Raw genomic sequence first — 17,281 nt, 5'->3', positions numbered from 1 at the left:
CTAAGCTTTCTAAAAGGCACTGCAAGAATAGCTGCAGAACAGTTATGATTAGTAAAAAAACTGCAGTATATGAATTTAGATGATTTTTAACAAAAACCTATAGCTCATTCATTACAATACCAGCAATGATCAAGAGTCCTAGATAAGGAGATAATTAATAATCTACATCAAGACAAATACTTTACAATAAGACATCTGACTCATGTAATCAGGAAACCCCACTGACATGGTTAAAAATGAATAGTCCAAGCAAGGCAAATTGGCATTCATCCAGGAGACTGATATATGGATACTAGAAAGGAGAGGGAGTTTCTTTTCATTTTTTTAATACAAACTGTATGAATGCAGGCATGGGAATGTTACATGCCATCTTTCATACCATACAGATACCCTGTCAGTGGCAGAATGAGGCCAACATACAAGTAGAACAAAGGCATATAAACCAAGTCATATTCAAGAGAAAGTCAGGAATTACACTATGAGAACACCACTTAAGACTCTGGATTTAACTGTTCTTCCAACCAAAACTAGATTGTGTAAGCCAGTAACTGCCTTTCCCCCTTAAACTAGCTTGAGTTGTGTTTCGTCACTGCAATAAAAAATCCCAATACATTTACAAACTCCAAGTATTTCATATTAGAAACTTTAAGAATGATCAAGTACAAGAAAGTGGCACTCTCCAACACTGCTGGAGAGTATAAACTGGTCCAAACTTTCTGGAAGTTTAGAGCAGACTTAAGAAACATCTGCTAAAGATAAAACAAGGTAAAGATACTTTCCATACATTTATCTAGCTTATTTTCAGCAGCCATATACATATGCCTCTTTCAGTAAACTTTTTTTACTAAGTGCTCTAAATATATAAAATTGGCAGGCACTAACTTTTCACATACCTTAAAATAGGGCACTGGTTACTTTCAAGGCCAAGTACATGTGACATAGCTGTATTTATTAACAAAATATTTTTCTAGCTTGGTTCTAATAGACACTATAAATATTTCTGAAATGATAAAAAAAAATAAAGTTCAAGATTCAAGAAAGTTCTAAAGTAGCACAAGGCATTTCCAAGCGTAAGAAAAATTCCTATGAAAAATAGGACCTAGAAGAGGAAAATAATGACTTCCATAAAACCTTTTAAAAACCTTAAAATCTTTCTTTGCTTTTCTCTTTGTTCATTCATTTTTTGTTTCATTTGTTCATTCAAATACTTATTAAGAACTCATTGTGTGTGAGCATTCTCTTTCACATTGTAAGTTTCAAATTCAGTCTATTTGTGATCTTGCCCATTGAAATATGTTTCAATTTTTTAACTGAAAAAAGGGGAGGGGGTCACTTTAGAGAAATCTGGTTAGCATCTTAATTTGTAAGATCTATAAGAACAGAAATACATCCCAACTCCTAAAGACTTAAAACTTTCTGCCTTTAAACCTTATGCTTATTTTTGGGCACCTGGGTGGCTCAGTTGGTTAAGCCACTGCCTTCGGCTCAGGTCATGATCCTGGAGACCCAAGATCGAGTCCCACATCGGGCTCCCTGCTCAGCAGGGAGTCTGCTTCTCCCTCTGACCCTCCCCCCTCTCGTGCTCTCTCTCTCTCTCTCTCAAGTAAATAAATAAAATCTTTAAAAAAAAAAACAACCTTATGTTTATTTTTTACCATACTATTTTTCAAGTGAAAAAACAGATTCTATTAGGAAAAAAGAAGCATCACAGGGAATGGTCACTAATGAGTGAAAATTGCAATATTAAGTAGCAGACACTTAATTTCCCTAAATATATTGTGACTTTCAAAACAAGTAGGTGAAGAATCACAGTTAAATTATGTTCCATCACTAGAATTTTGTCCCATTTGCAAGACAAGAAATTTTGAAAATCACACTTTGAAATCATCTCTATGTTTAATATTATAACCAAATGAAATTTCAAAATGAAGAAACACTCATAAATGACAGTTGAGGTCACAGAACAACTAAAAGGTAACATGTTGGAGACCATTTTCTTATGAAAATAAGTCATTTCCATTATTTTTTAAAATCTTTTAAAATAAGTTACCAAGTGGGACTTTATCAACAACAAAACAGTTACAGACCATTTTAATTAAGGATTTTTCTGAAAACATACTGGCAAATCAAATCTTTCTAAGTCCCTAGAAAAACTTAATTCTCATTTTAGAGGAGCTTAACTTCACTTCTGATAAAGCTTCCCTGGCAACTGTTCTCTGTTGTTAACTTTAAGTTGGTTATTACACACAAACAAACCCTTAAAAACACAACCTCCTCAACATGTCCATTATCATAAAAACAGAAAATAACAAATGTTGGGGAGGATATGGAGTAATAGGAACCCCTGTGCACTATTGGTGGAAATGTAAAATGGTGCAGCCACGATGTAAAACAGTATGGCAGTTCCTCAAAAAAAATCAAAAATAGAATTACCATATGATCCAGCAACATACTTCTGGGGATATATCCAAAAGAACTGAAAACAAGATCTTAAAGAGATATTTGCACACCCATGTTCATAGCAGCAGTATTCAAAATAGCCAACAGGTGGAAGCAACCTAAGTGTCCACCGAAAGATGAATGAACAAAATGTGGTATTTATTAGCCTTTTTTAAAAAGAAGGAAATTTTCACACATGCCTACAACACGGGTGAATCTTGAGGACATTATGCTAAGTGAAATAAACCAGTCACAAAAAGACAAAAACTGCATGATTCCATGTATATAAGGTATTTAGCAGTCAAATTCAGAAACAGAGAGTAGAATGATGGTTGTCAGGAACTAGGAGGGGGAAACTGGGAGACTTGTTTAATGGTTATAGTTTCATTTTTACAAGGTAAAAAAAATTCTGGTTACACAATGTGAATATACTTAACACTCTTGAACTGTACATCTAGAAATGTTTAAGATGGGAATTTTTACATTAGATGGGTTTTTGTTTTTAACCACAATTCAAAAAAAAACCCTCACAATCACTTCAAAAGCTATGGAAAAGCAAGTCATGAGAAAATCACTTAAATTTTCTTCTTATAAAATTTAGATTTTATGTATTACATTTTTCTGAAAGGGTCATGTCTGGCAAATAATATGGGTTTGATAGTTTTTATTGCAAAAAACATGAATTTTATTTTTTTTTAAAGATTTTATTTATTTATTTGAGAGAGAGAATGAGATAGAGAGAGCATGAGAGGGGGGAGGGTCAGAGGGAGAAGCAGACTCCCTGCTGAGCAGGGAGCCCGATGCGGGTCTCAATCCCGGGACTCCAGGATCATGACCTGAGCCGAAGACAGTCGCTTAACCAACTGAGCTACCCAGGTGCCCAAAAACATGAATTTTAATATAAAACTCACTACACATACAAAATAGTTAATTCTCTTTTTTTAAAGATTTTATTTCTTCTAGAGAGAGGGAGTGAGTACAGGGGGAGGGGCGGAGGGAGAGGGAGAGAATCTCAAGCAGACTCCCCACCAGTGGAGAGGTGATGGGCTGGATCTCAGGACCCTGAGTTCATGACCTGAGCAGAAATCAAGAGTCAGATGCTTAACCAACTGAGCCACCCAGGCACCCCCCAAATAGTTAATTCTTGATGCTCCAAGAAATAGAGAGAATAAAATTATTTTTAAAATTCCAAGATCTAGTTATTTCAAAAATTCTTGCCAAACTTTTACCAAAAATACTGAGCAACATGACTGACTTAGCTTCAGAATTTTTTTCAAGCTCTGTAGTTAAGCAGAAAACATACATAACACATACACTACAAGTAGCAGAAGGCTGGCTAAAATCCACCAGCTGGATAATTAGTTCCATCATTAAAAAAAAAAGAAACAAGATTTAAAAAAGAGAATGTTCTTATGAATTAAAATTAATTTCTTAATAGAAAACGAATCCAACAACACATTTATTTTCTCCTACTTTAGAAACCCTTATGTTAACAATCTTAGAAACAAGTAAGTAACGATCTTAGTAAGAAAATCGCATTTTGGAAATAATTAAATTAAATATTAAATTTTATTTTATATTTATTATATATATACATATATATTATAATAAGACATAATAAATTATATTTTAAGAGGACAAATCTATGAACAGTAATCTAACCAAATCTTTAACATCCACATATGGTAACAGTTTTTTTCACCACCAAACATAATCAACTGTTATGAGTTCTTCAAAAACATCAGTAGAGACTAATCTCTCTCAGCCTCTTACACACTATTCTTAACATACAATAATAGAACATAACCACTAAATCTTAACTTTGAACCCACACAAAGATAATGGAAATCACCAGGTAGAAAGATTGGACATTCCCCAAACTGCACAAAATGCTTTGTAGTGGACCACAGGAATGAACTACCACAGTACAAGTAAAAGAATGCACGGAACATAGATTTCATACAAATCAAGCCTCAAAAATCAGACTAACATACAGTGTGAAGCCTTGCCTTGAGGCAGAAGCCAATAGTCTTAACCGGAAAAATTCAAAAGCAAGGTTTTTCTATCATGTAGGTTCACATACTTTACTGGGAGTATTTTATTAACTCGTCATGTTTAGCAAAGGTAAGTATTTATAAAATTGTCTACTCTAAATTGTGGTGTCAAGACAAAAAATGTTTTAAGTTACCGCCACTCCTAAGACTGCAGTGCGTTGCACATACCTTGCTGAAATGAACTTTAAGAGTAGTGTACGTCTTTATGACTCTAGTCTCTGAAATCCAGAGTAAATTCAAGTTTCAAGCGGCCTATTTGGGGAGGAAACAGGGGCGTAAGAAATTGTGAAGAAGGGGGCCTAGAGTAGACAGAGAACAGATGCTCAAGAAGAATTGATGCTAGATGCCAACATAACCGAGGGATGTACTGTTTTAGCTGGAAAAGAACCGCCCCCCTTAAATCTGAATCCAATGTTAGTCTTTTCATTTTTAGGAGATTTAGAAAAGATGCATGAAGGTGGGGAGAAGAACTAACACAAGAAATATTTGGAAACACCTGCAAAAAAAGAGTTTTTAAGTGCTATGGAAGTTCAAACTAGAACTTGAACAGGTAACGACTATTTTCAATTATAGTGTTACCAAGATTCCTAAACCAGACAAGACAGTGAACATTACCTCACTTAATCCTCACAATAACCTCTGAGGTGGTTGCTATTATTATCATCATTTCAAAAGGAAGAAATAGGCTCAGAAGCATTCAGGAACTTGCCCAAGCTCACAAAGCTAACAAGTGAAAAAACTGGACTGTTAGTTTTAACTAAGAGGTGTCTGGGTCCAGATCCTATGCTACCAGGCATGTTCTTCTTCAAAAAAGAAGAAAATCAAAGTAAAATTATAACAAGAAAAAAGCTTACTAATAAATGAGAGAGCTTCTTGACTTTTAATGCCCAAAAGTTAAAGAAGTTAAGAAATGTCCATTCTCAGAAATTTTACTTTAATGATCCAATAACTGGTTTTGGATACTGAAGGAGTCTGGCCTGAAACCTGAAAGAGAACCATGAACCTCTTAACCTTCCCTTGAAATCTAGAAATCGATATTAATGTGCTATTAAGTCCAGCCCCTACCTACTGCTAAGGAATCAACAAGAAATTCCCTGTTAAACCCATTATAACCATACCCATCCTCTGTTCTGATTTCTTCCAATGCTTCAGTTTTTTATTTTCCTAGACCTCCTTTAAAGAAGACAAATTTGTCCCCCCAGCCTGGGCCCTAGAGCACATTTAAAATGGAAAAACTGTAAGGAGAAAATACCTTGCCCTGTAATCTCTCAATTACCTCTTCAAAAAGTTTTAAAATTATTAGTTAGAAAATGATAAAAAACAGAAAATGATAAAAAAAATCTTTAAAAAATAGCATCTAAAAGTTGTTGTGTAGCCACTTATTAACTTATTTAACTTTTCAGTTATAAGAACCTCTATATTAAGAAATATGACTCAATCTGATCCAAGTTTGCTGAATTTTCAAATGAGAATATTTTGAAAATAACAGATGGGACTGAGCAACATCTAAGAACTAGTTTAGAATTGGGAGTGATGCACAGTAACTAATTAATTCATTTATATTAAAGCTGCTTGTGATATCCCAACTGATGAACTGCAAAGGAAAAATGAGTACAATATTGCATATAAAAAGGGATTGGTGCATAACTTGATGCACAATATTAAGTATGATTCAACACATAATAAGGACTGAAAATTGGCACTACACGGAGGTAATCTGCTTTACGTTTATAATCTAGCAGCCTCATCATTTCATCAAAAGCACTGTAATCACTTCTGCAAAATTAATTGCAATTAATTCCTGTCAATTCTTGGAATTAAAAGACTAGATCTGTTTACTCACTTTTTGAATTTTCTAAGAGCTTTCTCTGGTGTACACAAACTGAGAATTTATCATTCCACTAAATAAGGATCAAAATGGTATCTACAAAACAGCAACAACACAAGTTTATCTTCTGCTGATACTGATTAGGGAAGTTAATCTCTTCCAGAAGAGTGGAAGGACTTTAAGGAGTAAAGCCAGTCTACTAACCACAACTCTTATTATAAATCTCCAATTCCTTAAAATGATTTCCACAAAGGTTAAAATACAAAAAGTGTACCAAATTGTGCGGGTGTGTGTGTGTGTGTGGAATCACTCTTAATCCCACTGGTTCCACTTACAATTCTTAATCCCATAATGTACTACCTAGACTCAAACTTTAAAGTGTTTTAAAAACTTGCATTAAGTTCTAACAAAATGATTATTTATGTCGGATATATCTAGAAGGTTTTCCTTTAATATACTTCACTTTCATGAAAATAAGTGTTCTAAAAACGTTGATGCTACATTTCATTTGCTGCGATCATTTTTTTTTTCAATTTCATTAATACTGTTCGCCTAAATTCAGCCAACCGCTACATTTTCAGTAAGATACTTTTAAGAATGAATGAGGCACATATTAATTTATAACGTCTGGGCTCTCTTGACAGCTGATACAAACACAAGTATCCAATTCTGATGCTCTCTTTAAAATGTTACGATTTCTCCAAATTCCCGTTACTCTCTCAGTCTAGACAAGTTTTTCAAGGCAATTAAAACAAAACAAAACAAAACCTGCACGTGCAAACTAAAGTTAGCATCTTCAGGCCACCGCGACAAATCCCTAATGCACAAAGGCAAAGACCCCCGCCGCGGCTAGACAACCGAACGGCCAGATCGCATCCGACCACGCGAGCCCCTCGGTCGGAAACCCAGGGCCCCGAGCCCACTGGGAAGCCAGGACCAGTGTGCAGGGTCCGCCCCGGGGCCGAGTTTTCAATGGAACCGGAGAGAATGGGGGCGGGAAGGAGCGGAAGCTCGGGTGCATACGGCGGCGACTGAGCTGCGGCTCGTTTCTCTTGCCGGGGTTTTCGGGCTAGGGGAAGTCCACCCGGATGGGGGTAGAGGAGCAAGCCGGGTTTTTAAGGCGGGCAGGAGGGTGGTGCGAGGCCCAGGCGGCAGGGAGGCGAGGGCTAACAGGGCTCAGCCCCCGGCCCCTGAAAGCACTTTCGACGCGTCTCCCACCCCCCACGACAAGATGGCGACGTGGGCAGCGGGGGAGCACGGCCGGCGAGGCTGGGGGAGAGGGGAGGGGAGAAGAGGCAGAAACAAAAAGGCGCCCCCCCCCACCCCGGAACGCTGAGGCCGGCCTGCCAGCCCGTGGTGGCGGGCGGGCGGGGGCACCGGCGGAGAACGCGGCCGGCGGAGGAAATGGGCTTACTTTTTCTTGTCGTTCGCGCCGCCGGCGCCCTCCATGGCGAATCGGTTTCCGCGAAGCCTTTACGGCCGGCCGCCCCCAGGCTCGCTCCGGCCTAAGCGTTGGCTCCCTCCACACGCGAGGAGAGAAGGGGAGGCACGTCCAGAGGTGGGAGGTGCAAGGCGGGAAACCCCTCGTAAAACACAAGCAGGAGGAGCAGGCGGCAATCACAAGGGTCCAGGTCCAGCTCCGAACAGCCTCCCCTCGGGCTGCTTGTCAAGGCCCGGCCCGACGCACTGGCCGAAGCAGCGACGAGGCCGATCCTCGCGTCCCCTCAGACCAGGCGGCTCTGTGCACTGAGGAGCTGAGGCAGCGGCAGGGGGCGGGCAAGGGCGGAGGCGCGCTCGGCGGCGCGCAGAGGATGGAGGGAGGAGAGTGTCGGGGGCGCGCCCGCCCGCGGAGCCCAGCTCGCGCTCACGCAAGCCCGCCTCACCTGAGGGGAGGCGGGTTCCCTGAGAGCCAATGGCGAGCGACGCAGGCGGCCAGTCCCACCCCAGCCCACGTCTGTCTCAGCCAATCAGGAGGCGGTCAGCTGAGGCACAGCTGGGACGCGCTGCCGCGCTCACGTGCTCGTCTGTGTGCAGCTGCGGCGGAAAGAGAAAGGAGCTGGGGTGCGGTCAACCTGGGTCTGGGGACGCTCTGCCTTCTCCTAGGGAAAGCAGCGGCTGGCTTTGGGAGGCGCTGCTGAGAAGGGATTTCGGTTTTTGGGTCTCAAGCCTGCATCACATTTCCTCCTCCCGGTGCAGCGAGTCTCCTGCTCTCTTTCTCCTCTATGGCTGTGTTGTGCAGGGTTGCCGCCAGCTCCGCTGAGCTCCAGTTTAACAAAGCGGACTTTTCGCGTCGCGGCAGAAAACCTTTTAGACCCTTTGCTTAGATGTGTTACAGTGGGGTTTTTCTTGCCGGGTTATCCCAACCACGGGCCATGTCACCAACCGCACTCTTTGCCATGGAACACAAGGGTACTCTCCTTGTTCACTAAGTTTTTCTGTGATGAAGTTTGATTACTGAATAAATGCAAATAAAAATATAAAGCAAACAAACCCCTAATGCTGTAAACTTCTCAAGGGAAGTAGTTAAGGTAGCAGGGAAATCTTAAAATCTGAAATTATTTTAGCATTTACAAATAGGTGTAAGTGGCTTTAATAAAAGCATAAACCAGAAATTCAGGGAAGGAGGAGGAAAATGGCTTTAAGTGGACTTTCATTTTACTTTCTCGTTGTTTGTAAGAGAGCCAAAAATAATCTTAGACTGAGAAAAAAAGGAAGAAGACCCTTAGTTTGAGACTGATCACCTTTAATTCACTGTGTAGACTGAAAAGAGGAAGGATTCTCCAAACCCACCACCCAGGCTTGGGCCAGGAGGGGATTGCTGAACCGGAGTAACTCGATATGGTGGCGGCCAGTATCGTCTGTTTGCTAACCTGACTTTGCAATGTACTGTATAAAACATCATTTTTTGACTTTGAAAGTATTATTTCAAGGCTGTCAGTCTTTTAAACGAAAAAAGAATGTATTTTGAGTTCAACAAAGAATCATTGACCTTTTATTTCCACTGGACACTGGATTATTTTACTTCTCACATTTGCCTTATTAGTTATATTGTTACAATCCAGCTTTGAGTTGTATATTATTGTGGCTATCTGTAGTGGATTCAGTTATATTGATGTGTAAAAACAAAGGTCTATATAACATAGCACTAAACTTAACAACTGATTCACAAAGCACCTCATTTTAACTGGTCAGTAGTCCCATGAAAATATAAAGATTGATCTTAACATTAGTTGTTTTTTTGTTTTTGTTTTTTTTTTTAGATTTACGTTGCTGAATGATATGTTTTCTTTAAAAATACCATTGGAAATGCCTGAAAAGAGGAAAGGACCAAAAATATTTACTCATGTTTTGTTTTTTAATTGTGAAAACGATGACTCCGTAAAATACAAACCTTTTAAGTTAACATTCTGAAAACTCAATGTTAAACATAGTTTTGCCAGTCAGGAGTGAGTTTGAATACAGACTCTGACACTAACAAGTTATTTAATCTCTTAGTGCCTCAGTTTATTCATTTATGTCTATGTCACAGAACTATGGCATAATTCAGCGAGATAATACATTGTAAAGCACTTAGAACAATTCCTGGCACATAGTAAGCAGTCAATAAATGTTAGCATTAGTATTGTTGGTGGGTTTTTTTTCCATTCTTCTTCTTACTATTACCCCCAAATTTGTGCCTCTGCTAGTAATAATTACTTGGGCTTCTGCCACAGTTCAGCTAGTTTTAACTATCCAAGAATGCCTATTATGTTAATATAAGTCCACATATATTCTCTATTTTCAACTTTGGAACTGCCCACGGGGTTCCCATTCTTGTATGTAAACATAATGGCAGAAACCTTCAATCAGTTCCTTTCTCGTTATACTTGTAAGAAATTCTCTTTAGCCAGTAATTATAGCCAAAGTGTATAATGTTTGTTACATCAAAAAAAAGAGCATTTTTAAAAAAAGATTTTATTTGCCAGAGAGAGAGAGAGTAAGAGAGAGAGCACAAGCAGGGGGAGCAGCAGGCAGAGGGAGAAGCAGGCTCCCTGCTCAGCGGGGAGCCCAATGCGGGGCTCCATCACAGGACCCTGGGATCATGATGTGAGCCAAAGGCAGACACAACAGACTGAGCCACCCAGGCACCCAAGAGCATTTTGTAATAGCAAATCTAAATCACTGAAAAAAATTTTGAGCATTTCAAAAGTTTAAAGCAGAAGGATAATTCAATCAGCAAAAGATATTTTTGAACATTCATTAAATTTGCCCCCAAAATGTGTAGAATATGCTGTTTTATGTATGTGTGAAGAAATATGTATGTATATATGTTTATACACACACATACATATATGAGCATGGAAAGCAGTAATATTCAACCAATTTGTTTTCACATAATTACAAATGAGCCAAATAGTATTCCATAATCCAATCAATCCTGTTAAGTAACAGAATTTGAAAAAGCCAAGTTTTCTGTGGGATAAAATTTTAAATCATCCTCTTTACAACCACCTATTAATAAATGTATTTAGGTTATTACAATTTAAATAATCCTTAATGAACAGTCTTATTCATTCACCTTGTAATTTTTGTAAGTGTCCAAATTTGAATCCAAAATACCTTGGAGAACTTTCTGCGTAGACTGATGATGACTTGCAAACGACTTGACTCTTAACCCATATTAGTAGGAAGCAGGAAGTTGGGCAGTGACTGAGCAGGAGGCAAGGTAAAACTTGAAATTTGGATTACTACTAAATAATATGGAGCATTGATGCTTTTAAAGAGTGAAACACATCAGATTCAGATAGTTTAGAATGTATCAAATTATATGGGAAGAACTTGTGATCAATTCGTGATTCTTGTCTTATTATTACCCTTAGTTCCTCCCCTACCTTCGACCTATTGTATTATAAGAACAGTAACATACAGAAAAAAGCAGATCATTGGAAAGAAAGTGCTTAGCAGACAACTGACATTAAAAATCTTTTGTTTTTTCTTTCAAGGATCAAAACAAAATAAATATATATATTTGTCTGAGTTTGCAGAGAATAAGAATAGCCTGAAAATTTGCCACTAGCACTTTTTAATTATGATAGAGATTTTAAGCATAATTTTACAGAGAAATGCTGAAGGATTTTCAGTTTCTGGTCCAACATGTAAAGTGCTTGGAAGCTCCCATTCTCACAGTAAGAAAATAAAGCTGAACAAACTGAAAACCAACAACTCTTCTTAGATCCATCAGAGAATTGAGGTCACTGGGCAAACTGTTGCCCTGAAAACTGGAGAGACAGACGGATAGAGAGAATCGCAGCTTACCAGAAGATCACAGTTTACCAGGAGTGGAAGCCAGCAGCTGAAGCCAACATGACAGTTGGAGCAAATATCAGTAGGAATATTTTAAATTCTAATTGTGGAATTGCTGGAGGCTCTGTGTGGACCTGCTTGAGAGCTAAAAACTTGGGGGTTCAGCCTTAGAGGGGTCCCACAACTTTTTTGAGTTTTACCTTCAGGAACCCTAATAAATTCTCACTGTGAAGATCTGAGAAATCTTCATGGGGAAAGGGAAAAGTAACTTTTAAAAATATTCCCAGAGCACTCTGTTCTTCTTAACAAGATCTGCCCTCAAAGGAAACTATTTTGCCAGAGCCTAACTGACCTTGGGGAGGGGAAACACCCAACTCCAGCTCCCTCTAGCCTTCAACATAGGAGAGGGGAAATAACTCAGGCTCACTAAAAGTCTGAGCACTCATCAGAGGACTATAGAATGCTTTCCTTCCTCCCACACCCGACCATACTACCACATCAGTAAGGCTTTTGTGTAATAGTAGGGAATTGCTGCTAAAAAACTGCAAACCTCAGACCCTATTTAAAGAGTCACTTAGGGACATCCAAAGACAACAAGAGAAACAAAAACAAGGACACAAGAGGCAATTTTAGCCTCAGACACCACAGCTACAGCAAACAATAATGCAGCCTCTTAGCCAGATAAACATAAAACTTCTATGCCTAACTTCCTTTGACCTGATATAGTATGTCTGGCTTTCAACAAAAAAATTTACAAGATATACTAAAAGGCAAGAAACACAATCTGAAGACCTAAACCAAACATCAAAATGAGACTCAGATATGGCAGAGATTTTGGAATTAGCAGACCAGGAGTTTAAAATAGCTATGATCAATGTGCTAAGGGTTCTAATGGAAAAGGTGAACGACATGCAAGAACAGATAGGAAATATAAGCAATGACATGAAAAAATGCTAGAAATGAAAAACAATGTAACAGAAATAAAGAATGATTTGGGTGGGCTCATCAGTAGACTGGACACAGCTGAGGAGAGAATGAAAGCTTGAAAGTATATCAGTACAAACTTCCAAAACTGAAAAGCAAAGGAGACAAATTAATGACAAAGATGGAACAAAATATCCAAGAACTGTGCAACAATTACAGAAGGTTTAAATGGAAATACCAGAAGGAGAAAAGAGAGAAACACAAGAAATGTTTGAAGAACTAATGACTGAAAATTTTCCAAAGTTAATGACAGACAGCAAATCACAAATCCAGGAAGCTCAGAGAATACCAAGCAGGATAAATACTAAAAAAGCTACAGTCAGACATAGCATATTCACACTGCAGAGAAGCAAAGACAAAGAGAAAAAGTTTTAAAGAAGCTAAGTAGGGGGTTGGGTGGAAATACCTTATCTATAGAGGAGGAAGAATAAGAATTACATTGTTCTTCTCTTCAGAGATCTTGCAAGCAAGAAGACAGTGGAGTGAAATGTTTAAAGTGTTGAAGGAAGAAAACACACTGACCTAGAATGTTCCCAGTGAAATCGTCCTTCAAAAGTGAAGGAAAAATAAAAATGAAAAAATTTCTTGCAAGTAGACCTGCCTTGCAAGAAATGTTAAAAGAAGTTTTTCAGAGACAAAGAAAATAATATGGGTTAGAAACTTAAACCTAGGGGCGCCTGGGTGGCTTAGTCGTTAAGTGTCTGCCTTCAGCTCAGGTCATGATCCCAGGGTCCTGGGATCGAGCCCCACATCGGGCTCCCTGCTCAGCGGGAAGGCTGCTTCTCCCTCTCCCGCTCCCCCTGCTTGTGTTCCTGCTTTCGCTCTCTCTTTCTGTGAAATAAATAAATAAAATCTTAAAACAAAAAAGAAACTTAAATCTACATAAAGGAAGAGTGTTACAGAAAAAATAAATGAAGGTAAAATATTTTTTTAAATTTTTCTTAGTTGTTCTAGCAAATAGTTTGTTCAGAAACATAAAAGTAAAGATATATTCAATGATTATACCTCATGGACAAATGAAATGATTGGCAGCAATGTTAAAAGGGACAGAAGGGAGGAATGGGGAAAACTCTCATAAGGTATTTGCATTACTGGTGAAGAAGTATAATGTTACTTGAAAGTGGACTTGGATTAGTCATAAATGCACATTGCAAACTCTAGGGTAACCACTAATTTTTTTTATCCCACCTCTGGCCTCACCCCTTTCCTGGGCCCAAGTTTTTTTTTTTTTACATCTAATTAAAAAGATAGGAGGAAAAAATGTAATTATATAAAATAAATCAGATGAAATGTTCATTTTTTAAAAATTTTTTATTGTTATGTTAATCACCATACATTACATCATTAGCTTTAGATGTAGTGTTCCATGATTCATTGTTTGTGCATAACACCCAGTGCTCCATGCAGAATGTGCCCTCCTTAATATCCATCACCAGGCTAACCCATCCTCCCACCCCCCTCCCCTCTAGAACCCTCAGTTTGTTTTTCAGAGTCCATCGTCTCTCATGATTCGTCTCCCCCTCCGATTTCCCCCCTTCATTCTTCCCCTCCTGCTATCTTCTTCTTCTTCTTTTTTTTTTCTTAACATATATTGCATTATTTGTTTCAGAGGTACAGATCTGAGATTCAACAGTCTTGCACAATTCACAGCGCTTACCAGAGCACATACCCTCCCCAGTGTCTATCACCCAGTCACCCCATCCCTCCCACCCCACCCCCCACTCCAGCAACCCTCAGTTTGTTTCCTGAGATTAAGAATTCCTCATATCAGTGAGGTCATATGATACATGTCTTTCTCTGACTTATTTCGCTCAGCATAATACCCTCCAGTTCCATCCACGTTGTTGCGAATGGCAAGAGAAATGTTCATTTTTAAAACCAAAAGGGCAGAAAAAGAGTGGAATCCAAAAAAGAAATGAAGGACAAAAGCAAAAATTGAATCCCACAGTTTCAACAAAACAAAAACAAAAACAAAACAAACAAAAAAACTCCTGGAATGAATAAGCAATTATAGTGAGATTGCAGGTTATCAGGTTAATATAGAAAAGTCAATTGCTTTTCTGCATCCAGAAATGAGCAATTGGAATTTGAATTAAAAACACAGCAGCACTGACTAGAGTTAACAATACTGTATTGTATACTTGGAAGTTGCTATGAGAGTAGAGTTTTCATGTTCTCACCATAACAAGAACAACAAAATGGTAATTATGTGAGGTAAAAGAGTGTTAACTAATCTTTTGTGGTAAGTGCTTTGCAACGTATACGTGTATCAAATCATCACATTGCACACCTTAAACTTCCACAGTGTTATATATTAATTATACCTCAGTAGAGCTGGAGGGGAAAACACAACACCATTTACATTAGCATTCCCCCTCAAAAGAAAGAAATACTTAGGGGCACCTGGGTGGCTCATTCGGTGAAGCGTCTGCCTTCAGCTCAGGTCATGATCCCAGGGTCCTAGGATCGAGCCCCACATCGGGTTCCCTGCTCCGCAGGAAGCCTGCTTATCCCTCCCCCACTCCCCTGCTTCTGTTCCCTCCCTCGCTGTGTCTGTCTCTGTCAAATAAATAAATAAAATCTTTAAAAAAATATTTTTTTAAAAAAAGAAAGAAATACTTAGGTATAAATCTAACTTAATATGCACAAGACCTATGTGAGGAAAACTATACAAACTCTCAGGAAAAAAAAAATCAAAGATCTAAATAAACAGAGATTTCATGTTCATGGATAGGAAAACTCAATATTGTTAAGATGTCAGTTCTTCCCTCAATTGATCTATAGACTCGATGCAATCCAAATCCCTGGGAGATTAATTTTCCTTGTCAGCACACTAATTCTAAAGTTTATATGGAGGGGCACCTGGTTGGCCCAGTCGGTTAAGCATCTACCTTCGGTTCAGGTCATGATCTCAGGGTCTAGCGATTGAGCCCCACATCGGGCTCCCTGAATAAATTAAAAAAAAAAAAGTTTATATGGAGAAGCAAAAGATCAGAATACCAACTACAGTATTAAAGAAGAACAAAGCAAGACTGGCACTACCTAATTTCAAGATTTAGTATGGAGCTATAATAATCAAGACCGTGTGGTATTGGCAAAAGAATAGATAAATAGAACAATGGAACAGAATAGAGAGCTCAGAAATAAACTCACACAAAAATAGCCAAGTGAGCTCTGACAAAGGAGTAAAGAAGGCAATCCATTGGAGAAAGAATAGTCATTTCAACAAATGGTGCTAGAATAACTCAAATCCACATTTTTAAAAAATGAATCTAAATTCTGACTTTATCACACCTTTCACAAAAATTAACTCAAAGTGGATCTTAGACCTAAACGTAAAATGCAAAACTATAAATATTTTTGGTGATAACATAGGAGAAATATCTAGGTGACCTTGGCTTCAACACCAAAAACATGATCAATGAAAGAAAAAGTAGATAAATTGGACTCTATTAAGTTAAAAACTTTTATTTTGCAAAAGGCACTGACAATAGAATTAAAAGACAAGCCACATACTGGGAGAAAATATTTGCAAAACAGATCTGATAGAGGACTTGCATATAAAATACACAAAGAACTCTTAAAACTCAATAATAAGAAAATAGACAATCCAATTTAAAAATGGACAAAAGACAACAATGTGGATGGAACTGGAGGGTGTTATGCTGAGCGAAATAAGTCAAACAGAGAAAAACATGTATCATATGACCTCACTGATATGAGGAATTCTTAAGCTCAGGAAACAAGCTGAGGGGCGGGGGGTGGGAGGGATGGGGTGGCTGGGTGATAGACACTGGGGAGAGTATGTGCTATGGTGAGCGCTGTGAATTGTGTAAGACTGTTGAATCACAGATCTGTACCTCTGAAACAAATAATACATTATATGTTAAAAAAAGAAGAAGAAGAAGAAGATAGCAGAAGGGGAAAGATGAAGGGGGGGAAATCAGAGGGGGAGACGAACCATGAGAGCCTATGGACTCTGAAAAACAAGCTGAGGGTTCTAGAGGGGAGGGGGTGGGAGGATGGGTTAGCCTGGTGATGGGTATTAAAGAGGGCACGTTCTGCATGGAAAAAAAAATGGACAAAAGATCTGAATAGATGCCACATCAGTAAAGATATACAGACGGCAAACAAGCATATGAGAAGATGCCCAACATCATATGCCATTAGGGAATTGCAAATTTAAATAACAATGAGATACCACTACACATTTAAAATGACTAAAATCCAAAGCACTGACATCTAATGCTGGCAAGGATGTGGAGCAATAGGAACTCTCTCATTCATTGCTAGTAGGAATGCAAAATGGTACAGCCACTCTGGAATACAGTGTCTCAGTTTCTTACAAAGCGAAACAGTGTTACTATATAATCCAGCAATGATGTTCTTAGGTATTTACCAAATGAGTGGAAAACTTACGTTCACACTAAAACCTACACATGGATGTTTATAGAAACTTTATCCATAATTGCCAAGAATTGGAAGCAACTAAAACTCACAATAGGTAAATGGATAAACTGTGGTACATCCAGACAATGGAATCTTATTCAGTGCTAAAAAGAAATGAGCTATCAAGTCACCAAAAGACATTAAATGCATATTTAAGAAGACTTTAAATGTACATTGCTAAGTGAAACAAGCCAATCTGAAGAGGCTTCATAATTCTAACTATGTGACGTTTTGGAAAAGGCAA

The 17,281-nt window shown here is 38.5% G+C and overlaps 1 protein-coding gene across 1 annotated transcript in view; it reads right to left on the bottom strand.

Annotated features, from left to right (window-relative positions):
• The window catches only part of HIF1A (hypoxia inducible factor 1 subunit alpha), a 41,956-nt gene extending 33,813 nt beyond the window's left edge, over positions 1 to 8,143 (bottom strand). The window contains exon 1 of the mRNA XM_032405250.1: positions 7,736 to 8,143. Coding sequence (XP_032261141.1) covers positions 7,736 to 7,770 — 35 coding nt within the window. The 5' untranslated portion in view covers positions 7,771 to 8,143. The remainder of the gene's footprint in view (positions 1 to 7,735) is intronic.
• Between the last annotated feature and the right edge of the window lie 9,138 nt (positions 8,144 to 17,281).

This window comes from Phoca vitulina, unplaced genomic scaffold, assembly GCF_004348235.1.
Source record: "Phoca vitulina isolate PV1807 unplaced genomic scaffold, GSC_HSeal_1.0 scaffold7, whole genome shotgun sequence".
Classification (NCBI taxonomy): Eukaryota; Metazoa; Chordata; class Mammalia; order Carnivora; family Phocidae; genus Phoca; species Phoca vitulina.
This window is presented reverse-complemented; position numbering and strand designations above follow the sequence as displayed.